The sequence below is a fragment of the Podarcis raffonei genome, chromosome 9, assembly GCF_027172205.1.
Source record: "Podarcis raffonei isolate rPodRaf1 chromosome 9, rPodRaf1.pri, whole genome shotgun sequence".
Lineage (NCBI taxonomy): Eukaryota > Metazoa > Chordata > Lepidosauria > Squamata > Lacertidae > Podarcis > Podarcis raffonei.
The window spans coordinates 52,366,155-52,392,448 of NC_070610.1; the positions used below are offsets into that span (position 1 = coordinate 52,366,155).

The 26,294-nt window shown below is 41.3% G+C and overlaps 1 protein-coding gene across 4 annotated transcripts in view; it reads left to right on the forward strand.

The window, feature by feature from the left end:
• The window catches only part of PRDM5 (PR/SET domain 5), an 87,574-nt gene that overhangs the window by 59,078 nt on the left and 2,202 nt on the right, over positions 1 to 26,294 (forward strand). For 3 of the 4 annotated variants that reach the window (XM_053403511.1, XM_053403514.1, XM_053403512.1), the window contains exons 14-15: positions 6,845 to 6,930; positions 16,392 to 16,496. In XM_053403511.1, coding sequence (XP_053259486.1) covers positions 6,845 to 6,930; positions 16,392 to 16,496 — 191 coding nt within the window. The remainder of the gene's footprint in view (positions 1 to 6,844; positions 6,931 to 16,391; positions 16,497 to 26,294) is intronic. The other variant, XM_053403515.1, reaches the window with a different exon arrangement.

Below are 26,294 nucleotides of genomic sequence, written 5' to 3' on the forward strand. Positions count from 1 at the left end.
TGCTGTGGTAAATTTCCTTCCCAGCCTGAATATTTATTGACTTTACCAAATTTTTAAAGGAGTAAAATTATCCTACTGAAATAAAAACGTGTTTTATATTTCTGACACTGACCCCAGGAGAAGAGATGCAACATTGCAATTGGGGACTCAGATGGTCTCAGTGCCTAGGACTGCCTAATTCCTTCACTGGCTGGTTTGGCCTCTTTTGAGCAGATATGTCTTAGCAACTCTAATAACTCACAGACTATATTACTGCAATGCACTCTACATGGAAACTGCCCTTGAACAAGATTCAGAAACTATTCTGAAATGCAGGAATCAGATTAGTAGCTGGAGTTCCAGCAGAGTTGGCCCTCTTGATAGTTCCATTACCTTCCCTTCAGAAGTTTGGGGACTGGTGGTCCAGGAAAAGTTGTTGTCTCTGGCAGCACCTAAGCTGTGTGTGGATTTGCCTCTCCACAGAGGTTTGTCTGGCCCCGCCATCATTCAGTTTTCGTAGCATGCTTAAGGCACACTTCTTTACTGTGGCATTTCACTGTAATTTTTCTAAACTGATTTTAATATGGTATTTAAAAATTGTAACCTGCCCTAGAACTTCACTGTGATGGGCAAGCAAGAAATCTAATAAATAATGATAGCAATAATAAATATTCTCATTTCTTCTTTTTTTCTGGGTTCCCTAAAGTCCCTAAAGCATCCTTCATCTTGGACACTGCCACATAGTAAATTTCCTTGATCTTACTGCAGCCTCTCTTTATAACAAATCACTTAGGTGATTTTTCTTTCCTTTTAAAAGAAAGAATCTGTTGTCTATAAAAATACTTTCATTCTAATAAGCCACAAAGTTAAAGAGTTCTGCATTCCTAGCACTTTGGGGTTGTACATCATTGTCTATTTTATCTCCCCGCGACAGTTAAATCTTCAAAAGTACCTGTAAAGTCTCAGGCAGCTGTCAGCCTCCTGTTGGTTTGCTACTAGTGGATGAGAGAGTCACATTCTTTCAAAGGATGCTTGGCTAGATTGCTAGTGACTTCTTTAGATCAAATGAATTACAGCACCCAATAGGCTGAATAATGTGAGGAGATGGAAAAAGAACCAGCACTGGGTTCACAGGGGTCAGAGATTTTAATCTTCCTTCCTTCCTTCGTGGTTTTTTTTTTAAGAGGGGGTGGTCAGAAATACTGATTCCATCCCATTAAAAACCCAAGGGCCCTCAAATCCAACAAAGAAAACATGCTTAATTCCATTGAAATCAATTTGATCAAATGTAACTTAAATTGTTTTTTTATTGTACCTCAAAATATAAATTGGAGTCCTAAGGGGGAAGGTATTACTAAAGCAAGTGTGACTTGTTTCCAAATAAATATATTTAAGTGGCTTTGTCAAGTTTATTTATTTCCTGAAGACATCCCAAGTATGTAGTGCTGTTTCTATTACAGTAACCATACATAGATGGAACCAGGATTGTATCACAGTTGAATTCATTGCGTTTGTTTGTTTGTTGCCATAACTCAAGATTTCAGTGTTATACTACCATCTGATGTTTCTTTTTAAGACATCTAACTGCCAGTACTTTGCAAATTCATGAAAGCTCTCCCCAAAACCAGTCAGAATATATTTCAAGCTCAATATTGAGCTGGAGCTGATTTGGATTATTTATATCTATTTGGTTTGCAAAATTTGAGCATTATTTGAATGTTCTGGTTTCGTTTCCTCACTGAACATTTTATAAACAAAAGGTTTACATAACGAAATAAGCAAAAAGCCCTTTTCCTAACCTCATTTATTTCAATCACTTGGCTATCTGTCAACAAAGTGCATCTCTCATATCCTATGTCTGCTTAGAAAAACATCACCCCTATTTTTGATGTTTCTTGGTCTGTTTGGATAGCTGGGCTGTACTGTATTATAAATTTCTTGAAAGCACAGGCCAGTGAGTCGTGCATGTGTAGTGCTGGTATGTTTACTGGTACAGGTTTCTATTGGTTTACTTGCTAGTGAGAACTCGGCTATTGTCTTCAATGAAAAGCTTTGTGTAGTGTTTTCTCTCTCTCTCTGCTGACAAGAATAAAATAAATTAAACACCTATCCTATGCAATTAGACAAAGTAAAATTTTCAGTGATTGCAGCAAGAGCTCTATTGCTGCAGTAGACTTTTCTAAATTAGCTAAAAGTGTAAACAAATACTTTTGTACAGCATTCTCTAAGTATCTAACCAACTGATGCTGTTCTCCGTTACCTTAACCTTTTGTCCATTCATACTTGTTATTGCCTGCTGTCGTCACCTCACACTATCTCTGATTAGAAAAGCTCTCTTACAGCTTCCTTTCTGGACTGCTCTATTGATCACCTGGCAGGGGGTGTTGAATGTGTGATCCAGATGGCCCCGTCTCCTTCACCTCCCATGACCTCCTGCCCAGGAGAATTACCTTGATTTTGCAGATAGACTGTGGTCCCGGTTTGGTATTGTAGTGCTGGATTGCTGATGCTTCTCTTTCTCCTGTTATCTGATTTAGGATACACTTAAATAAAACAGTCAGAATTCAGGATGAATATTCTGGGTTTCTCTTTTTATCAGCAAGGATGTAATATGGGAGTGATGAAATAAAAAGAAGTCTGCTGAAACCCAATCTGTTTGAGTTCTATAAAGAAAATCTGTTTTAACACAATGTGCTATATCAGACTCACCACCAGTTTTACAAGAGTTCATGTGCTTCCTTCTCACCTCTCTTTCTCTGGCACAGCCATGAAGATCTAGAAGCCTTTGTTTCCATTTTAGAGTGCCATCTGAACCTGGCAAACTTATAGTTTGCTGAAACAAGCCAACTTCAAACAATAGTTTTAAGATAGTTAAGCTTAGGCACCATTGGGAGGCTGGACATAATGCTAAACTATGGTTGATCTAAAGTGGGATTGGATGTTTCTGAACACCCTGTGGCTGCGCTGGAGGATGGGCAGGGAACACGTGAGTCCAAAGCTTGCTGCAGTTTGTGGTCATAATGCTAAGCCTTGGCTAACTTTACCATTGCATGCAAAACAGCTTCATGTTGAAAACAACCTATTCTTATGTAACGGCATAAAACAGACTAAATCTCCATTTCGGGCTATACCACAAGGTTTGAATTTTCGCACTCTGTTCAGGAGTTGCATAATTCTTTCCCACTCCCTATATGTAAACAGGTACATTCAGGATCACTAAGGGTTCATTCGCACATAATGCTTTGAGAAATATACAGAAGTGGAAAAGCCATGGCTAACTAGAGGCAGCTCATAGGCATTGCAAAACCTACTTTTGTTAATTTTGGTTTATTACTTATTTCACAACGTATTTTGGTTTGTGAAAAATACAAACACATCAATGATTGATCCTGTATGTCTGGATTAGCCAACATGGTATCCTCCTGGTGTTGCTGAATTACAGCTTGAATCGGCCCTGGCCATTGGTCAGTGTGATGTGGGTCTGATAGGATTGCCCTGTTAGATATTTATTCCCATGATGTGTATTTTTTAAAAAAATAATAATGGTTAAACAGATTTTAAGATAATCTGATGGGTGCTGATGATTCATTTTTTATAAACCAATATAAGTGTAATTTTTAATTTGTTAGTACTGAGATTTAATTAAAAACCTAGTTTAAAAACCCCAACAACAGACAACTGTTACAACTGGAATTTTAAAAATCTAGTTTTTTAAAAATTAAATGAATTGTTTATGCACCTTGAAAGTAATATTTTAAATGGGCCTAAGAATGTAATTTCAAAGTGCTTTGAAAGCACTGAAATTAATGGTACTTACTTACACATAGGGATTGAAATATGAGGGAATATTTTAAGCTCTTTGTAAAGCTCCTTTGTCAAACCATAACAAAGTAAGCTGCAGAAATATTCAAAAACTGTGAAATAATGTTAACTTTTGCTTATGAAAACTGAAAATAACTGGAACCAACATTTTTTCAAAAATCTCCAGCTCTTATTGTCAGCATTGTGCATTCCTATGGCTGCGGTTGTTGTATCCTGTGCTACCACAACAGATTCTTATTCTGAAGCATCTCTGTGTACTTCATAAATTGCATGACTGAGCAATCACATTGTCTGCCTGTTTCTTAAACTTAAATACTGGTCACCAGGGGGCCGGGGGTGGTTATAAATATCATAGCTCATGCAAAGTGGAGGTTTAAGTCTCCTCTCCCCAGCTTCTGTCTCTGTAAAATTTGCTCCCTGGTGTAGTAAAAAAAAGAAGAAGTTATCATTGGTGTAAAATGGGACCCTAATGCTAATTGCTGCTTGGGAGGATGAATTTCATTTCAGCGCAGCTGCGGCAGGAATTAAGATTGTTACCAAGCTGAGCAACATGTAGCAGTGTCCAGAAAAACCCCCACAAAGACTTGCAGTTGATACATAACACACAAACACCACTTCCGTTAGTCATAGCAGCATTTCATTAATCCACTAATTAATCCTGAGGGCTATGATTTAGCTGTAAGAGCTGAAATTGTCTGTTGTATGGGATCCTGAGCTAAGCAACAAAAGAATGAGGACACATCTATATGATAGATGATCCAAGGCAGGTCAAAGCAGGAATAACGTTTTGTTATCAGATGCCAGTGTCGCCTTCTACCAGCATCTACTGAGTTGCTTGAATCCTAACTTTCGCATCCATTGAATGGGGAATTCCCACCTTCATCTTTCCCCTGCAGCCCCTCAGAATTTGGGGGTTGGGAGGATGTTGTGTAAGGGGACTGCAGTGCAGTGGGTTGTTGGTTGAGATGGTTCCTCCTCATGTGAGTCGAGATCCAAGCCATATTCTTCAAGAGCTACAAATGCTAAGGTTACAAAGGACATTGAGAACAGTGTTCTTATCAGCCCTAAAGCCACCCCATTAAAGCAAATCTCTTCTCTGTAAACAAAGAATGAAGGGGGTGGGGGGAATCTCAGCACTGGCCTGTCAGCAGTCATCTGCTTATGAATCTTTCCAAACTTTCCCCTTGAAATGCAAAAAGCCTCAGAACATTAAAATGTCAACTGGATTAATTAAATGTTTGAGTCCCAACAGCTCTTGCAGTGTCCAAAGGATGACAGCATGGATTAGTGACATCAAGGGTCACAAGAGACAGTGTCACGTTTCAAACAGATGTGAAATGGGTAAATCGGAGCGCATGGGACAGCTTTGGGGCTTTGTTAAAAAATATTTGCTCAAATCCTTTTATTCAGAGTTAATGAGCTAAGGCAGGGTGATGGGGTAGTGGGAAAAGAGAGAGGCAGTCACATTTTACAAGTACACTACTGTTCCCCCACCCTTGGGTCTTTGGGTGACTTTATTCCTAACAGTGTTAAAGCATACATAGCTAATCTACTAAGACCCATAAAGTGGTACTAAGACCCATAAAGTGGCTCCACATCATAAGATGGCTGAGGCCTGGTTCAAAGATTCTGGAAATCAGACTAACGGTTTAGTAATGCTGCCAAAGTATGAGGGGAACTAATGAAGCATGGTCATTCTAGACAAGAATACCATGATCAGAGGGACTGACATCCATCCAAACGTTCCAGTGAATAGAGAGGATTCAACATTGCTCTGTCATATGCCAAACATGGATTATACAGCAGGGCAGCCAAGGCAGTTTTAGTTCTGAAACCCAGTGGCTGCCAAAATCAGTTAAATGTGTGGCACTGAAAATCTAGGGGATCAGTTGTGGTGTAATCAGGGTAACTCCTTTTGATGAACTTTTTAAAGAACAGTCGTATCACAGCATTATACAACTTCCTTTTGCTTTTGAAAACGTGGGATGAAAGTTCTGTAATATTATCAGCCATGCATGAAAGTGAAATGGTATATTGTATGTTTTGCATTTCGTTGTTTGTTTTGCATGATAGCCCTGATTTTTGCGAGGAGGGGGAATACAGTAGGCTATGAACCACTGAAGGCATCTAACTAGAAGTTATGCAGCAGGAGTCACAGCAGGAGCAATCCAGCCGATCTGCTTTTAGTTAAATAAGATACATGAATAGAATGGGTTGAGGTAATTAAATTGGATGGTGACACCCAGATGGCTCTAATGATGAACAGCTGTGAGGTCAGGAAAACATACTGTACTTTTGAATACAATTAATAACTATCCATAAAAATGGCCATAAAGTGACCGTTATAGAAGTCCCACCCCGCAGTCAGCACTGTTGTCACCAGCAATATGGGGCTGGGGGGTGGATTGTCATATTCATATCTTGTTAAGACAACATCAAACAGCTGTACTTTGATGTTGCCCTGCTTGATGCAGAACTTAGTGTTCTTTTGTTCTTAAGTGCGCAGTCACTTTAAAGCATCAATGCCCCTGCCTTTCTGGCCTCCTTCACACACAGAGACAGTGTCATGGGAATAGTTTCAGTGTGGCACAGTTGCTCACTGCAGGGCTGTGTGTGTGTGTGTCTATTATAACCATGTGGACTGTGCCAATTGTGTGGATCTTTCCCATGCAATCAGGAGCCTACTGGGAACGAAGCCCTCATTTGTATGAAGTGAACATTAACATTTGACCACAGAAATATGCTTTTGACAGACATACATGCTGTGCTTCTTTGATCTTCTAAGACAGTACGCTCTTTTTCCTGGGCCACATTTTTTTTAGACCCTGGTCATGGTTTGAAGGCACACAGTACAGCACCATTTCTGATGCAAAGCATGTCTGGATCTGGTCATTGCCTGGATAGGAGAACATTGGTTAAACCCTGCCTTGAGGAATACCATCTGAAAATTCTCTCTGTGCTGCTTTGAACTCAGTGACAGAAAAGGGTGATATAAGTAATAGTAATAATTCTTTTAAAAATCTGATGTTTACTTTATTTTCAGGTGAGCGTCCGTACCAGTGTCCTTACTGTGACAAAGCTTTCAGCAAGAATGATGGGTTAAAAATGCACATTCGCACCCACACAAGGGTACGTATGGCTATGTTACCTTGTGTTATAGCTGTTTGTTTGACAGCCTAAAGTGGACCATGGAAATAAAAATATATTGTGTAGTAGGAAATCTTTTCCCCAATAAAAAGGCAAATTTCAAAAGGAAACTTTTCAACTTGAATGTCAGAATCCTTATCAGATTCTGTAGAATTGCAAAGTCGTTTTTCTATCTGCGTTGTATGATTACGTATTTCATGGTAAAGGGTGGTGTGGCAAACTTTTTGTTGCATAACAAACCTTCGTATTTAATCCAAATACCCTTGTTTCTAAAACAGAAAACAGAGTGTTTCCACAGTCATTTAACTCAAGCCATGTGTGGCATGATGGTTTAAATAAGTTTGAGACATCATGACTGATGGTCAGATAAGAAGATGAAATGTCACATACCTCATTGCCTGTGACAAACACTACTACTGGAAATCCTTGCAGCCATGCTAAGTGTGATTTGCAAATACAGAAAGCAGAGACGGAAAGTCTGTTTGAACCCTTCAAGTTTAGTCCCCTCATGTTTCTGAAATCTGAAAGTCTTTCTTGTTTATAATCCACTGACATTTTATGTAACTTCTTGCAAGTTTATGGATCTTTCATTGCAAAATAATAGAACTTTGCAAAGAGTTTTCAGTGATGCAAATAAACCACCTTCACTTCACACCAAGCAAGAACCCAACATGGAGCCTGCTCTTTGAGTTTCTGAGTGAATAGATGACAGTTTGACATGTTTTATCACAAGATATAGTTGATCCTGGCTTTGCATAAGATGCTGAGCCAAACCTTGCTTTAGCTGCTGTGATAGACTGTACTTAAATGACTGGAGAAGAGCAAAATGGGGGCAAGCTCCTCTCTGGGGCTACCATATTTGTGCAGTCCCAGTAAGCCATAGTTTGTTGTACCATGAGACCTATGAAGGACGGGATCCTGAGCATCATTTTTTTCTTTTAAAGCCCAAGAGATATATGCACACTTTTCATACATGGACACACTAAAGAATTGTAAGTTATTTTGAAATGTTCACTATATTAGCATACTACACCAGTTTTAGTTGGTGGTCATATTCACACCAAACGTGCGAAACACACTCACACCCCTTTAAAAGTAATGGCTTCCCATGAAGTATCCTGGGAACTATTAAGGCAGATGGGAATTGTAGCTCTGTGGGGGATCTCCTAATAACTCTGAGCATCCTTAGCAAATACACCCCCCCCCAGTTTACTTGATTACTATGGTATACTTTTTATTGCCATGACTGTTGAAGTAGTTTAAGAGTTCTTTAAACGTATGGTATATGTCAGGGGGCTGCCATTGGGACAGGGGAGGGTGCCGGGGGATACAGAGAGCCTCTGGCGCTTCTGAGGAGCAGCACCTCCTTGAGCGGTGGGGAAAGCCACGCCTCCAGTGGAGCAGAGTGGGAAGGGGGGAGCCCAGCAAGGGGAGGGCTCAAAGATGCTACTGAGAGCTCAAGCGCCTCACCTAACCTGGCTGGCCAGGAGGCAGTCATGCCGTTTCCGTCTCCCAGCTTATGCAGAGGGGTGAAACGTAAGGAGGGGAGGCGGAGGTTTGCGGTGTCTAAGTTCTTATGTTTGGTGGGAGGGAACCGGAAGGGGCCACTCCCAGAATCTGCAAGCGACTAAGACGGACATGAACGTTGTGTTTCTGCACTGTATATAAGGTAAAGGTAAAGGTACCCCTGCCCGTACGGGCCAGTCTTGACAGACTCTGGGGTTGTGCGCCCATCTCACTCAAGAGGCCGGGGGCCAGCGCTGTCCGGAGACACTTCCGGGTCACGTGGCCAGCGTGACAAAGCTGCATCTGGTGAGCCAGCGCAGTACACGGAAACGCCGTTTACCTTCCCGCTAGTAAGCGGTCCCTATTTATCTACTTGCACCCGGGGGTGCTTTCGAACTGCTAGGTTGGCAGGCGCTGGGACCGAACAATGGGAGCGCACCCCGCCGCGGGGATTCGAACCGCCGACCTTTCGATCGGCAAGCCCTAGGCGCTGAGGCTTTTACCCACAGCGCCACCCGCGTCCCAATGCACTGTATATAGTTTGCACCAATAAAATCTGCAAAAGACAGGTCAGAGTCCTGCCTGGTTACTCACGAGCAAGCACCACCAGCACCTGACAGTATAGATCGGACCAGTCTCTCTCTCACCCATCTCCTCGGCTAATAAGCAGCGTTGTGGGGATTCATCAGCATCATAGCAGAACACACCTCACCCCCCCATGTATTATGATCCTGATGAAAATTCCCACCTGCTTTTAATTCTTTTTAAAACGGATAGTCTTTCTAATGACATGCCTAGCGTCATGCCTAGTTTGGCCCCAGCTCAGACTATCGGTCTATCTAGCTCAGGCCGAGCACTAAGCCTTCATAGCCGAGGTCTTTTAAACTTAAATTTGGGGATCCGAGCTTGGAGCCTTCTAGATACAATGCATGTGCTCTGCCAGTGATCTACGTTCTAGGTTTCCTGAGAATGTTGCAATAATTTCCATATCAGACAACTATAGAATCTGACAGCATCTGATGTTTTGAATAATTGCTCTTTAGTTATGGTTGTTATCTTTAATGTTTAATGATACCCTTTAAAATTTTAAGGAAAAGCACATGAAGTCTATAGAACTGGGGTGTTCATTTTTCCCCTTTTAAGTCTGGAGATTTAAACAAGATTATGATTTATTACTAATTGAACATCCGTTTTATTGCTCCAATGAAAAGTTTTAAACCTGCCTTTTATTTTAATGCTTAGACGCATGCTTTCCAGATTAAAATTCTCAGCATTTAAAGAAAAGAAGCAAAGTAGTGCTCCTGAACTCCTCTTTTTTACTTTCAAAGGGAGCTAGTCTGAAAATAAACTTTTCTTCATTTGTAATCACAGGCTTATTAATACATAAAAGATACATAATTCCTGTTACCCTTTGGCATGTTCAGAGAAAATCTTCCAGTCTCTTGTTGACTTAAAGACATTGGCCACAATCCAGCATAATTATGTATTCTATACTTCCTTTGAAATCAGTAGAATTTAAGAACGCTTACCTGTATACTAGATTGCAGCCATGGCTTTTACTACTGCTGTGGGTTTGTATTTGACATGTTTTTGGAATCTAGCTTTATAGGTTAGAGGTTTCTCTCTACTGAAGATGACTAATCATCAGATTTTCCAGTAGTGGGAAATGCATTTTAAAAGTTTGCTGCTAAGAATGGAACAAAATATTTCTAGGCACCTCCTGTCTGAACCAATTTCCAATAAACCCTAGGGTTCATTAAGATTTCAGGTTTATTTTCTCACAAATCTATTGTAGTTCCACAAAAATTTTTTACAGTTCACTGTTATGCTTCTATGGAAAACTGAAAAGCAATGGATCTGGTTGGCAGTCCTCAAGGTCCTTGCCTACAGCTTGACATCACCAGGATTTCTGAAGGGCTATGTGGTTTATGGAGTGGGATATTCACCATGACCAGCAATAAAACAACTTTCCCCCATTTTTCTTGACTTTTTTTTTTTAAAAGGCTACATTATGGCTTTGAAACAGTAGTCTGCTACCACAACTGTTAGACAAATAATTTCTTTAAATTGCAATCTAAAGGGAAGGACTTTTCCCATTTCATGAAGTCCATAGTCAGTTTCCAGACCAAAGAGGGTTGTAAGAATTTCATAGGTTCTTGTTTCTTCTTTTGTTGGTAGCATGCCTAACTCCATGGCAGTTTGCTGTTAACTGTGCTCTTGTGGGTAGATCAACCATGCAATGTGTGGGTGCTGATGTTATTGCTCTGCTGTATACATGGGCTGTATTACATTGGCTGCCAATTGAGTTTTATCCCCCAAACTAAAAGCAAAAGCCAGCGATTATTTACAAGAATCTGTGAGGAAAGTGCATGATTTTTAACATTGGAAAGCATTAGCATAATTCCAAAATTTCATCTGGGATTTGTCATTTTTGAGCACACGTATATGTGATCTTTTTCCTATCATCCAGTCCCATTAAGCACCTTGAGCACCATATTATTAGACTAGTTAGATTTTTTGAAAATGTGAAATATGAAAGCATTTCTGTTTGGGGGGATGCATTATCAGAAGCCAGTTGTTTCTTCATTTAATAAGAAGTGCTGGCTTTGAAATTTTAGGTTGCAAAATGTTATACTATAGGGTTGGTATCCATATTGGAAAGTGGCTTCCGATTTTCCTGTGTCTGGACAGTGTCATTGCCTACCACAATTGAGGACTTATTCCTTAAGGGCTAAGGCTATGCTAGACACCTTGGCTTGACACCTGATTTTCTATGTGGTATCTTATAATATTCAATCATGACAGCCATCTGCAATCTGCATTCTGAACTGGTACAGACCAGATAGAGGTTTACCACTTCATTTGTGAAAACTTTGCCTTAGTTTTCCACATGCAGGAAGATTTTCATGTGGGGATACTTACGAACAAACTTATGTATTCTGAGGTGCTGGTATGATCTCTTGAGAGGATGGTACTGCATGCCTCTATGAACATTTTAGTCATATTGGAGTAAGCCCAAAGAAGCAACTTTTATTTCTGCAAACCTTTCCTCTTCTAAAGAAAATGTTCCACTAAACAAAAGCAAGGACTGTAAATAATCACAACCCTCCAAGTTTCTATTACAAGTAACTGATACTTCAGGCACCAAGAGAACATTAACAATGTGGAAAAAGATGTCGCCTGGCATGTTCTCCACACTAGTAAATCTATACAAAACATAAAGATAAAAACTATAGCAACAATTTGGGAAGAGAATTAATGCCATTAGGAAGGACAATGGGGACACTGAAGACATTAAAAGAAAGATGAAAAGATCTAAAAGCACAGAAAAAGAAAGGGAGGGATGGCTTAACTGTCAACAAACAGAAGGTCATCTGGAAGATAATAAAAAACGGATTTTACAGGCACTGAATGGCTGCTAGGACTGTAAATTCCAACTGTTTATGGAGCATCTATCAGATTATAGAAGCAACTACTTCCACTCACCAAAGTAAAAGAATGTCATGTGTTTGCATTTATTGATGACAGGAATATAAAAATGGGTTGTGGGTATGGATCATTGTCGCTGTCGCTAAGTAGCTTAGTAAATATAAAATATGCCAGTCGTAAATCAAAGCATATGTAATAAAGGAAACTCTATAACCTGTCTCTTTAATGTGAACCAACACAATGAAAACACATCTCTTGGTCATATATTAAAACTTTAGGTTGCAAAAATTATCTTGCCACCAGTCTTTCTTTCTTCACTCCTTCCTTGATCCATACTCCATCCCTATCTAACCACAAAATGCTACATTCCCTGAGAGATGTGTGAACCAGCCCTATATTTCTTCACCGCCTCTATTGCATCTGCAGAAAACAGCAGCAGGAGACTTTTTGAGGTGGTTCACAATTTAGCAGAACCACCTGCAACATCGGGGCCCAGTACGGGCCACATGTTCTCCTGCAATGATTTTGCAAAGTTTTTTGCAGATAAAATCGCTCAGATTCGGGAAGAAGTAGACTACTGTGGGAGCAGAGCCGGGGCGGGAGAGTGCTAGAGTTCTGTCTAGTCAAGTTGAGTGGGATCAATTCCAATCTGTTACCTCCGAGGATGTGGACAGGCTGCTTGGACGAGTGAAACCAACCACCTGTCTCCTGGATCCTTGCCCATCCTGGCTTATAAAAGCTAGCCGGGAAGGACTGGGCGATGGGCTTCATGGGGTGGTGAATGCTTCCCTCCGTGAGGGAGCCTTCCCAGACCCGCTGAAAGAGGCGGTTATTAAACCGCTTCTTAAAAAACCATCTTTAGATGCGGCCACAATGGCCAACTATCACCCAGTCTCAAATCTTCCATTCTTGGGCAAGGTGATTGAGCGAGTGGTTGCCGAACAACTCCAGGCACGCCTGGAAGAAGCAGACCATTTGGATCCCTTCCAGTCGGGATTCAGGCCTCATCATGGGACTGAAACTGCCTTGGTCGCACTGGTTGATGATCTCCGGCGGGCTAGGGACAAAGGTGAGAGCTGTTTCCTAGTTCTGCTGGATCTCTCAGCGGCGTTTGATACCATCGACCATAACATCCTTCTGGACCGTCTTGAGGGGCTGGGAGCTGGGGGCACTGTCATACAGTGGTTCCGCTCCTTCCTCCTGGGCCATGTTCAGAAAGTGGTGGTGGGGGATGAGTGTTCAGACCCCTGGGCTCTCACTTGTGGGGTGCCTCAGGGTTCTGTCCTCTCCCCCATGCTTTTCAACATTTACCTGCAGCCGCTGGGAGAGATCATCAGGAGGTTTGGGCTGGGTGTTCATCAGTATGCGGATGATACCCAGCTCTACCTCTCTTTAAATCAGAACCAGTGAAGGCGGTGAAGGTTCTGTGTGAGTATCTGGAGGCGGTTGGAGGATGGATGGCGGCTAACAGTTTGAGGTTGAATCCTGACAAGACAGAAGTACTGTTTTTGGGGGATAGGAGGCGAGCAGGTGTGGAGGATTCCCTGGTCCTGAATGGAGTAACTGTGCCCCTGAAGGACCAGGTGCGCAGCCTGGGAGTCATTTTGGACTCACAGCTGTCCATGGAGGCACAGGTCAAATCTGTGTCCAGGGCAGCTGTTTACCAGCTCCATCTGGTATGTAGGCTGAGACCCTATCTGCCTGCGGACTGTCTCGCCAGAGTGGTGCATGCTCTGGTTATCTCCCGCTTGGACTACTGCAATGCACTCTACGTGGGGCTACCTTTGAAGGTGACTCGGAAACTACAACTAATCCAGAATGCGACAGCTAGACTGGTGACTGGGGGCAGCCACCGAGACCATATAACACCGGTCTTGAAAGACCTACATTGGCTCCTAGTATGTTTCCGAGCACAATTCAAAGTGTTGGTGCTGACCTTTAAAGCCCTAAACAGCCTCGGTCAGTATACCTGAAGGAGCGTCTCCACCCCCATCATTCTGCCCGGACGCTGAGGTCCAGCGCCGAGGGCCTTCTGGCGGTTCCCTCATTGCGAGAAGCAAAGCTACAGGGAACCAGGCAGAGGGCCTTCTCGGTAGTGGCGCCCGCCCTGTGGAACGCCCTTCCAGCAGATGTGAAAGCAATAAACAACTACCTGACATTCAGAAGACATCTTAAGGCAGCCCTGTTCAGGGAAGTTTTTAATGTGTGATATTTTACTGTATTTTTGGTTTCTATGGAAGCCGCCCAGAGTGGCTGGGGAGGCCCAGCCAGATGGGCGGGGTATAAATAATAAATTATTATTATTATTATTATTATTATTATTATTATTATTATATAGGAAAGAGTAAAGAAACAACAAGCTTATTTCATACTAGGTTTTGGAAGACTTAGGGGGCAGCCTTATTTCATAAATTGCAGCCATGGGTTGGGCTGAGGTTACATTAGAAAGATATCTGGACAGAAGCCAGGTAGATTTTTGGTCCTCTCAGCTTGCTGGATGAGTTGAGTGGCACTAGAAAAAAAAATCTCATTACACCGTGATAGGTCCCTTTTCCTTTGTGGCCACTCTGTCTGTCTGCCCTGCTAGCAGTGAAGTTGCCAGCTATTGCAGCTGAAGCAGCAGCTCTGACAGAAATAGGTTTAAGTGCATTAAACCCAGAAAACAAGACAATGAAAATGCTTGCTCCTGATGGCCTCAGCCCAGATAATTGTTTTCTTGGAATGGAGTATTTTTCTTCTCAGAGGGTTTTTTCCTTCACATGTCCTCTTCTTATGAGTCACTTTCCGAGTTGGAGTGAGCCATTCACCCAGAGTGGACGAGACAGCATCTTCAAATCACAGTGCAGGCAAATGATAAACAAAACATTTGTGAGGCATGGTCAGTAATGCCATAGCTGTGATTGTTCTGTATACTATCTGCATTTCTTTGCATCTCAGATATGGAACTGCTTACTATACTTTATTTTGAGCTTTTTACTGAGCAGCACATGCAGATAATAAAATGGATTTTCAGAGGGCTTACACCAAATGTGGTTTGCATTAACTACAATACAAAACAAATTAAGGCTATGTTGGTGATGCCTGTTTTTCATATGCCTGAGACATATACTTCTGTAAAAATTACAGGGGCCTGTCTGTGGAGTATTTACTCAATCTGTAGTCAGGGAGGGGGAAAAATCCTATTGACGCAAAAGCCTGAAGACAGGACCCGCAAGATTCTTTTCTAAATATCTTGTTTGCTAGGAAATAGACCTATTCTGATGTATTTTTTTAAAATGCTGGTTACCCAAAGTAAAATAAATATCAAAAAGCCACAAAAGTGGATAAACATTTCTCTGAAAGGAAAAACTTACACAAAAGAGCTCCATCATCAGGAGTATGTTGAGACTACATTGAGGAGTTCTTATTCAGAGTGGTAATTTCATCATGCATTTGGCAAGTTTAAAACTAACACTGAAGTACTGTAGAAATATTAATATTATTTATATAGGTGATGTTTGGGGATGGGAGGCATTCTCGACAGGAATCTCTGCCCAGCATTATCAGTTAAACTGAAGAACGCGTCCACAGCCTCTCAAACTTTCAGTGTAGAGACTTCCCACAATTTCTTTCCATATAGTATGCACAGATAACTACTTTTAATTGTGTGATTCTGGAAAACCCTAGCACTTGTGGTCATTGGTATTATGGTTGACAGAATTAAAAATGGCTTCAATCAAAATGTTTCTTTTGAAAATAGGTTGTAAATCAAGCTTTCTGAGACATTGTGCTTTTTAGTTATTCATATTAAAAGTTATGGAAAAACAAACACACCCACTTCCCTGAAAAACACTGGTTATGAAAGACAGAGAAAGATTCCTAATTGTTAAAGTGGAAGACAGCTCCTATTGCTGCTGAATTATTTTGAGGGGGTATTCAGTAAATTTTTGTTACAAAAATGTAGACAGCCCCCAAATGGAAGGAGCGAGAGATAAGGGCTGCAATCATAAACCTACTTATCCTAGAGTAAGCTCCATTGAACTCAATTTATAGTTAGCGTAGCATTGTACTGTACCTATTGGATTTTGCTGAAATGGTATGAAGTGGACATAATTTAAAATTTAGGCAAGGAGGAAAGTTGAAGATGGAGACATGGAACTTAACAGGTTTCTTTGAAGTTGTTACAATAGCTAATATACTGGAATTGTTTTTAGGGGTCATTTTGCATTTGTAATTTTGTCTTGATCATGATGATGAACGATAATTGTAGGAACAGTTACACTGGATTGTATAGATTTCGTAGTTAGATAAACAAATGATATATTGAGAGAGGGCATGGCCAGGCTTCCGGTGCAGTACAAGGTGGCAGCCTAGAGCTTTCCCACCAGATATAAAGACTTACTGAACTTTGTCTCGTGAAACTAATACAAAGCCCTCACCATCCAGTATGGAATGCTGTCCTGTTAATAGCCTGCTCTCTGCACCGAGTCGAGTCACTTTAATTCCTTCTCTTGCTCACTGTGCTACAGGAAAAGCCTTACCAATGCTCCGAGTGCAACAAAGCCTTCAGTCAGAAACGAGGTCTAGACGAGCACATGAGAACCCACACAGGGGAGAAGCCTTTCCAGTGTGATGTGAGTTGGGTTTCCTTTTGATCTATTTGTGTTTAATCCAAAGATGAACCCCAAAGGGTGCAACCCTACCCACGCCAACAGCAGCAGTCAGTGGGGTGGCACAGGTAGTGAGGCACTTCTCACCTGGCTTCCCAAGGCCAAGGCCAAGTGCCACTGCCAGCTTCAGATCAGGAAAGGGGCAAGGTGTGGGAGCTGAGGGTATTTCAGATGCAGCAGAGCCAGTTCCATGCACCTGCCACCCCACCCACCTCATGTTGTGCTCCTCATGCCTCTTTCCTTGGTAATTGGCAGCAAGGCTCCGTGTTGGGAAGCCAGGTGAGCAACACTTCTCTGCCTGTGCTTCCCATCGACTGCTGCTGCACACTTACCTGTGAGTAAGTCTAACTGAATGGGACTTACTTCTGAGTAAATATATGTTCAAGAAACATTTGCATCCAAGGTTGTCAGTCTTTCTCAATCTTTGATTAATTAAAGATGGAGTAACTAGTGAAATTTCACTCGGACAATTTTATTATTGTTGCTTTTTTGCTTTTTTTTGTTTGCTTTGCTAAAGACATCCTAGTATGTTTACTGATTGTATGGTGTACATAGAATCATCGAGTTGGAAGGGACTAAAAGGATCATTTGGGCAAAGCAGGAATCTTTTGCCCATCGTGGGGCTTCAACTCACAGCCCTCATGCTCTACCGACATCATTTAAGAATTGTTTTTGCACGATAGCAATTCCTCTGTTTTGTTTAGAGTGTCTGCTCTTTTGACAGTTTAGACTTGGTGGTTAACTGGTCTAGGATTATAATTTATTTTATTGCACTGCAAGACATATTAACAGCATAACCCTATCCATTAACAAGAAATTCCAATGAGTTCTGTGGGACTTACTCCTAGGCAAATGTATGCAAAATAAGCAACATTGTGTTGTATAGAGCTTACACGCGAGTAAAGAACAAAATAGATGATATATGAGATGCGTAAATGCATACGACTTTTTAAACATTTAAATACCAACCTAGGTAAAGGTAAAGGACCCCTGGATGGTTAAGTCCCGTCACAGGTGGATTATGAGGTTGTGGCACTCATCTTGCTTTCAGGTCGAGGGAGCCGGTGTTTGTCTACAGACAGCTTTCCGGGTCATGTGGCCAGCATGACTAAACCACTTCTGATGCAATGAAACACTGTGATGGAAACCCAGAGCGTACAGAAACACAGTTTACCTTCCCACCACAGTGGTACCAACCTTGAGGTCTCCTCAACCTGGCATCCTAACCCTTTCATCCCACACTAAGGTTCTATTGAAAATTGAAAATTGCCACCCCTGAAGCTGGTATTCCCACTGCCATTAGAAGCTGACATTGGTGTCTGATCTCCGTCTTGTTGACATTGCTCTTTAATTATATTTAAAAACACACAAATACCTGAAATACAGTCATGCATTTTTCATGATGTCCAGTTTGGTCCTTTAAGTAAGTAGGACTGCAAGCTTTAGTTTCCAAACTGCTTGCAATGCCTGTGTCATTTTCCCCATAGCAATTTTTCCTAATGTTAGTGTCCATAATTACATGTGTAGACTCCATGCACACATCAAGAATGTCTATTTAGGGAAATGTTTCTGAGACCACATCTTTTTTTGTTTGACCCTGTTTCCTTCTGGTTAGGGAAGTGATGTCAGCTAGAGGAAATTAATGCCAAGTTCATGGCTCTTAAAATACCTAGTAAAAATGCTTGGTTTCATTAGAAATGTTAGGATCAAAAAAATAGGATAGTGGCTTTACATTTTTGGTCATTCCTTTTTTCCCTTTGAGTAATTGTCTAAAGGGATAAGGAATTGTTAAAGTACCATTCTCTGGAGTTTAATTCTACTAGGTTCTTAATCTAATGGTGATGATCTAGTGTCACAAAAGATGGTACTTTTAAAAGATGCCTAAACACATAGGGAGGAGCAGTACCTGTGCAAGTCTGAGAAGGAGAAGACATTCCTTTTTTCTCTGTAATAAGTTCCATTTATGTTAATATGAGTTTTATCTAGAATTTTGGCTAGAAAGGATATCTGCCTGCATGCCAGTTTTATTCAAGATCCTGCCTAGATCATTTGATCACAGGCTTTCTTGACAAGGATTTCATGCTCAGATGAGCAAGGAGAACTTAGAACAGGGACAGACTGCATACTCTCAAGCATTTCGTAGGCATTCTTTTGTGTACTGCTGACATCTCCACTTTCACATTGTGGCTGAAATCCTATGCACAACTGGCTGGGAGTAAATCTCATTGGAACACAATGGGACTTACTTCTGAGTGAATATGCATAGTATTGCACCGTAATGATTATGGCCAGTGCATCATTTACCCACCTACTATTACACATTATTGCTGAAGTCTCTTCTCCATCTACTCTATACTGCAATCATTTATCTTCCCACAGCTTGCTATCCACAGGGTAAGCAAAACATACCCTGTCCTCAATATGGACCTCACAAACTGAAGTATTTGTGTACCTGCATGCTCACCAGGGACAGCATATATCTGCTCAATCCACAGAATCATACAAGTTGGAAAAGGCCTCAAAGTCATGTGGTTCAACCCTTTGTAGATGCATGAAATCTTCTGTTAAGGCATTTCTGATAGTTGGCCATCGGTCTCTGCCACTAAAGGAGAGTCCCCCAGTTTCCTAGGCAGTCTGATCCAGCTCATACCGTCAAGTAGCTTGTAATTTCAAGAAGTGCTTCCTAACTTTAGTTGAAATCCCATTTCTTGTCATTTGGACCAGTGCTCTTCAACTTTGAGTCCCCATATGTTGTTGGACTACAACTCACATCACCCTTGACCAATGGCTAAGTTGGTTGGGGATGATGTGAGCTGTAGACTAGCAACATCTGGGGACCCAAGGTTGACCAATGCTGACTTGGACCTACTATTTTGGATCACATGCCAACACACTGACCACTGGCTTCTGGCCAAGACATTGGGTGACCTCACTGACAAGCAGCTCAAGCCTAGGGTGAGCAAATTTGCTCCATCTGCTAAGTGTCAACCAAAGATAGTTATCAGGTGACCTCTTAATTGTCTCTTCTCCATGCAAGGCGCACCTACCTCCTTCAACTTTTCCTCATAGTCTCCAGGTCCCTCACCATCTTTGTTGCCATTATCTGGACATGGCAACATTCCACATTCAGAGAATTAACTTTTAGAGGCCCAGTGAGATGATTATTAACTTTTTTCTATTTCCACTGATTTGTAAGAAAATCTGAAAGGTTCACTGAACTCTAGCAACTAGCATAATTCTGTGAGAAACAGACACCATGGGTAACATGAGGCGTTTCTGTTGTTAATATTAATTCAGCAATTAGCATTGAGAAATGCCTTTAGTGACAAAGATTTAAATGAGCTCAAATTTCGCTTATTGCAGTAAAACACTTTTATGTGCCTCAGGAGAATTCTGCAGTAACAAAGCACTGAGACTCCTGTGCATTAGGAAAAAGATCCTTTTAAAATGTAAATATTCCTTTCCTTCTATAATGAGAATTAAATGTAGGGGTAATTCTTTCCCACTCTGCTTTTTTCCATTCTCATCCAAATGCAGTGTGTGGACACTGTGTGTGCTTTGTTTTTTGTTTTGTCCCCCTCCCCTTTTCATACTAGCTTCTATAATGCTTACCCAGATTAAAATATTGGTTGCGTTCAGAATAATGCAAAACCATGATTTGCAAAGCCAAACCAGGCGTTGGCATTATGTTTGAACCAAAGCTGATTTGCAATTCATCATTCATCAATTCATCATGGACAAACCACTGCTAGGGCCATTGCTGTGCCTTAAAAGGTTGTTGCACCATGCAGATGGTACTGAATTTATGAATAGATCATAACTGAAACAGAGGAACACCAAAGTTTACTCAAACACATTCATATTAATGAACCTTAGGCAGCCATGTTCATTAATTTCAGTGGGTCTGCTCTGAGTATGACTGATTTGGAATACAACCCTAGGTCTGGAAGCTCAATTCATGGTGTGGATTCTGAACTATGGTCTGCAAAGATCATGATTTGGCATGAAGGCTGACTTGAGCCATTGCAACATTTTTGTCCTGTGCATACTTACCTACAAATAAAAGCCATTGAACCTAGCAGGATGTAGTTCTGTGCAGGCATGTATAAGATTGCACAAAACAGCGGTAGCAAGAAAAGTGTCCTCTGTGTGTGTAATCCTAACGTTAGCTAGAAATATTGTATGTTTAACTGTAATATGCTTTACGATCATGGACCTGAATTGCAGGTTTTTATTAGACTATTTGCAAAGCAGATCATAAAAAATATCACCAATTAAATGCCTAATTAATGTCGGCAGGGGCATGGATGAAGATCTCATTGAAATTTCAATAGTTGTTCCATATTTTGTTTGGTTTACAATAAATTTTCAAAAGCCTGAACAGTACCACTGTTGTATTTAACAGTCTGTAACAACTGACATCTGATGGACAGTACAGTGGTACCTCGGGTTAAGTACTTAATTCGTTCTGGAGGTCCGTTCTTAACCTGAAACTGTTCTTAACCTGAAGCACCACTTTAGCTAATGGGGCCTCTTGCTGCCGCTGCACCGCCACTGCACGATTTCTGTTCTCATCCTGAAGCAAAGTTCTTAACCCGAGGCACTATTTCTGGGGTAGCGGAGTCTGTAACCTGAAGTGTATGTAAACAAGGTACCACTGTATTTCATAATTTTTTACTCAGAGTAGACCAATTGAAATTAACAGACCTAACCTAGTCATGTTCATTAATTTCAATGAGACTACTCTGAGTAAAACTTTGTTGAATACTGGCAGGATTAAAAAAAAAACTGGTATAAAAAATAGGTTTGTTCAAATAAAGGTTGTGTGTAGGACTGAGCAAATACGAGCTTTTTGCTTGAAAATATTTGATTCTTAAAGGACTCAACATGCATAGGCTGCATTTATAGTGCTTTAAGAATCAAAATGTGCACCAGCCCCTTTGGTAATATAACAGACCTCGCACTGCCCACAGGGATGCCACTGAAAAAGGCATCCCCATGATGAATTTTCTGCTTCCAGCAGCTGCTGTAGCATACAACATGCCTTAGAGGCAGGATAATCTATTACTGCCACACATGGAACATTTCCACATCTTGGCATAGCTGCCAAGAATGTCCTATGGGGCATGTAGATACGATAGCAGCAATCTATGAGGTAATTCTAGGTATTAGTCAGTGTTAGGTATTTCAGTAAAATTCACCCAGGGTTGCTGTTTTCGGTGACATCACCACATTGTGTATGTGTGTTTCATCTCTCCATTGAGGTGCCTCTGTATCCTCCTTCCACCACATTTTTAAACATGCTTCTTGGACAGAAGACCCCATAGGGCATTAAAAAAAAATTCCAGCTCCTCTTACCCTTCCAACATGGTGTAGAGCCAGCATGGAGTAGTGGTTAAGAGTGGTGGGCTCGTAATCTGGTGAACCGGGTTCGCGTCTCCGCTCCTCCACATGCAGCTGCTGAGTGACCTTGGGCCAGTCACACTTCTTTGAAGTCTCTCAGCCTCACTCACCTCACAGAGTATTTGTTGTGGGGGAGGAAAGGAAAGGAGATTGTTAGCCATTTTGAGACTCCTTAAGGGGAGTGAAAGGTGGGATATCAAGTCCAAACTACTACTACTACTACTACTACTACTACTACTACTACTACTCTTCTTCTTCTTCTTCTTCTTCTTCTTCTTCTTCTTCTTCTTCTTCTTCTTCTTCCAGTTTCCATGCTATAGGGAGACAGGGCTGGCCCACCCACGAAGCAAGGTGAAGCAACAATTTCAGGCAGCAAGATCCATGGGGCAGCAGATCCAGCCTCCAAGGAATGCATTGCCAGCTGTGACATGCTCCTTGGAGACTGGATCTGCCGTCTCCTTGGCATCCCTCAACCCCAATACCACCTCTACAGTGGCCTCTTGGGGAATAGGAGGCCCTGCTGGTCTTCCCCCACCCTTGTGTCTAATGTAGATCTTTATCCCACCCCCTGATGTAGATCTACACTTAACTCTTCTTCCCTGGTGGACATGGGGAACTGTTTGCTTCAGGCGACAAAATGTCTTGGGCCAGCCCTAGGCAGAGCCATTGCACTAGCTTCCTGGCAGGTGGGTTGCTTACTTAGAGAGAAGAGACAGTAAGGAGGTTAAACTTTGATTTTGCTGTTGCATTTACCCTGCTGCCTTGCCCCCTCCTTCCTGAGAAGCAATAGCAGCCTATCTACCGGGAATGTAGTATGGCATCTCTGCTCCAGCCAATGAGCCACTTCTAAGTATGACATATTTCAAAACTGGGGGAAGCTGACACACCTGGCAGAAGGCTAGAACCCTTTACCTTCACAAAAGGTTTTTGCATAGGGAGGATGATCATTCAAACATCTGATTCTCAGCTTGCTGTCTGAACTGGTACAGTGCAAGGAAAGACTACGCCATGTGATATTTCTGAATGTGCAATTCAACTCTAAGTGTACATTTCTCATACTGAGATGCTTCCTTGTTCTGTCCAGCATTTAGCATACATATACTTAAACTGCCCATTTAAATTCTCACACTAGGCATTTAAACACATTTAACATTAAATTAGCTACATTAAATTCTTTCTCAGCATGTTTCAAAAGCCTTTTCTTTCAGCTTTTGATGCTAGATTCTAGAATCTAGAACAGCATCTCAGCTAATAAAAAAACTGCTTTCAAACTTCAGCTTTTCAGAATGTCACAGAAAAGTTGTTTTTTGCATGACTCACCTTTCCTGTTTGAGGCAACCTATCTTATAATTTTCTCCATGCATTGCAGCTATCACTTTGCAAACTCTTTGTACTGTTTCTTTGTTTTGTTTTAACCTTGGCAGTGCACACTTCTTTATTTATTTGCAGGCTTTTGAAATGTTACAGTTATAGCATATCAAGAAGAATTTACTGCTCAGCGAGGGATAGGTATTAAGTGTGCATCTGTAAGCAGTTTATTCTTCTCATTTTGCAAAGATAATGTGCCATTGTTAAACTGTCATCACTTGTATGATTGAGACTCATTAAGAACTACTTACTGGTAGCAGAATTTGACACAGCACATCTGCTGAAGATGATATTCCTAGAATTTATTTCCAGGAAGATGAACGATGTGTCTATGATGCTGCATAAACATATACATTCATGCAAATATGGTCATCGGTAGTACTTACTGGGTTAAATGTTTATTTGTAGCATCTACATCTGTTAGAGGTTTCATGATTTTGGTAAAAGAGGCATTTTATACTTGCCATTTAAGTGTGCAAAAGTCACAGTCAGTATTTAATCAGTGTGGTCCAGTGGTCCACATGATTCCATTTGACCATGTTATAATAACACAGGGAAGGCAGAGATTGGAGGCCCTTCAACATGTCCCAGGTGAAAATAGGGACATGTCATTTCCCGTGTACTCCGTAGTAAGGATCACTGCCTGAGCCTATTATCACACATTGCTGAAGGCTCTAGTCACCCAGCTGTATTTGTTTACTCTGAAATTGCCTGCCCTTCACTGATTTAGAAGCCAAGACAGTGCCTGTTCTTTTGTTTAACTTGTGTTTTGTTTTAATTATATCTTTATCAGCAGTTCAAAATACAGTACAGCTGCTGCAGTCTGTAAAATGTTTGGCTGCACGCTGCCTTAGCGTTCATGCACATCTATTTACATGCCTGTATATTAATGGCAAGCTGCATCCACACTAACATCCCACATGCATACTTAAGAGAATTACGTTATATCACACTACCAACCTTTGTACAAGACGCCATCAAAAGGCAAAAATAGGATCCAAAATAATAATAAAAAAGGAACTGATTTTGCTAAAGGGTATGGGACCATAAAGTCTACTGCATGCTATAAATCAGGGTTGGGAACATCTGTCCCTCCAGATGTTGTTGGCCTCTAACTGCCATTAGCTGTTAAGGCGAAGGATCACAGATGATGGGAGCTGTAGTCCAGCAACACCTGGAGAGCCACAAGTTCCACACCCATTGCAGGCAACTGGACTGGGTGACCATTGGGTCCCAATTCCATGATTCTATGGTGATCGCCCTCATTTCCATAGAGATAATTCACAGTGCACTGGATCCTCCATCTCCTTGCCGTCATTAAAACTAGTTTGTTCCAAACAGAGCTACCAAATTCATAGTTGAAAGTATGAATTTACCTGAAAGTCTTAAGTCTTGTTTTTGCTGCAAAAGACTAATATGGCTACTGCCATTTGCATGGCGGAGGGAGTCATTACAGTATGGAGCTGCAATAGTGCCTTGCCCTTTGCAGTGGTGTTAAGCATTAGGAGATAGAGGATTTGTCTCGTTGCTTGTTCTTCCCCAGCCCTTGACACCTATTAAAGAGAGAAAGCCCTAGCCATTTTGAAAATTCCAGTCTGGTCACAGGGAATACTTGGGTCTGTGGTTGTTTAATTTAATGGTGCACTGTAGAGGTTGCACACAACTGCTTTTCCTAGATGTGGGTAATGATCATCTGATTGCATTGCACTTATCCTTAGGTCTTCTGATAACTAGGAATGCATTAAGCCTCTATATTCAAACTTGTAATCTACTAAAATAGGCTCGTTTGGAGCAGAACTGACCATTGGACAGTGCCTGTCATTGAACATAGTGAGGAAAGAATAAGTTTCTGAGACAAATTCCTTTTAGGGCAAATACTCTTTTCTTCCAGTGTTTATATGGCAGTCCTTAAAATTATACCTGTAAATGATGCTGATGCAGCATTCTTATACCTTGACAGAAGTATGCTGGTACTGTTTCCAAAGGGTTATGGAAAGCAGTTCATTAATCATTGTCTTACAGAGAAAGACTCAGCAGTCAGGATGTGTTGTATGTTCACTCATTCAGTATGTCATTGTATTGTTTTTGCTTGCACAATGAATAATACCAGATATCCTTGGGAAGATAGAACACTGTTTAACTCCCTAGTAGGGAGACACTGTTCAAACATCAGCCTCACCTGAGTTTTACTTCTCATGCAATTCATAAGCGCAAGCAGTTATATTATTGTTAAATTAAACCCTTAGACCAGAAAATTACTTTGGGAGGGAGCAGGAAGTCCAGATATTGCTACAAACTGTCCAGAAAAATAACAGCCTAGCCTTGTTCTCTCTCTTTATCCGAGGTTTGAGATACAGAAATCAGCAGCATGGAGGTAAATATGACCATCTGCTCATGCTGAAGATCAAATACTTTTCAAAGGACAACTTCAGGGCCAGTTCAAATGTTGTCAAGCCTAGTGGAAGTGACTTCCACTTCCTGTTCTTCATACTTCTCTTAGTGAACACAGATGAGCAACTTACCAGGTTCTTAAGTGTTTCAGTAGAGACAGTAGAGACAACCACGGCTGGCTTGATCTTATTCTGTGGTTGCTATTGGTCCACCCTTGGTTACTGACTTGTGGAGTGGTGATTTTTCCTCCATGCATTGCTGTACTAGTTTTCTCATTACCTGCTGGTTTTTTGTCTGGGGAATCTGTTTTTGTGTCTTAAAATCTGGTTCATCTTGATAATAGTGCTGTTTCAAAGAAGCCAACAAAACATTTCCCCCTCTCTTTGGAGTTTGCTTCTCTTAGGGAAAAATAAATGGCTTCTTAAAAGGAATATTCTGTAAGCATGTGAAAGCTACCTTTACAGCAAGCTGCAGCTAGGATCCAATTCTGATTCAGGTAGGAGAGGGTCAAGTGAACCAGGGACAAATGGGAAGGTCAGCACCAGATCAGGCTAACAATGGCAAGATAGTCAGGCTGATGGTCACATACCAGACTGGGCA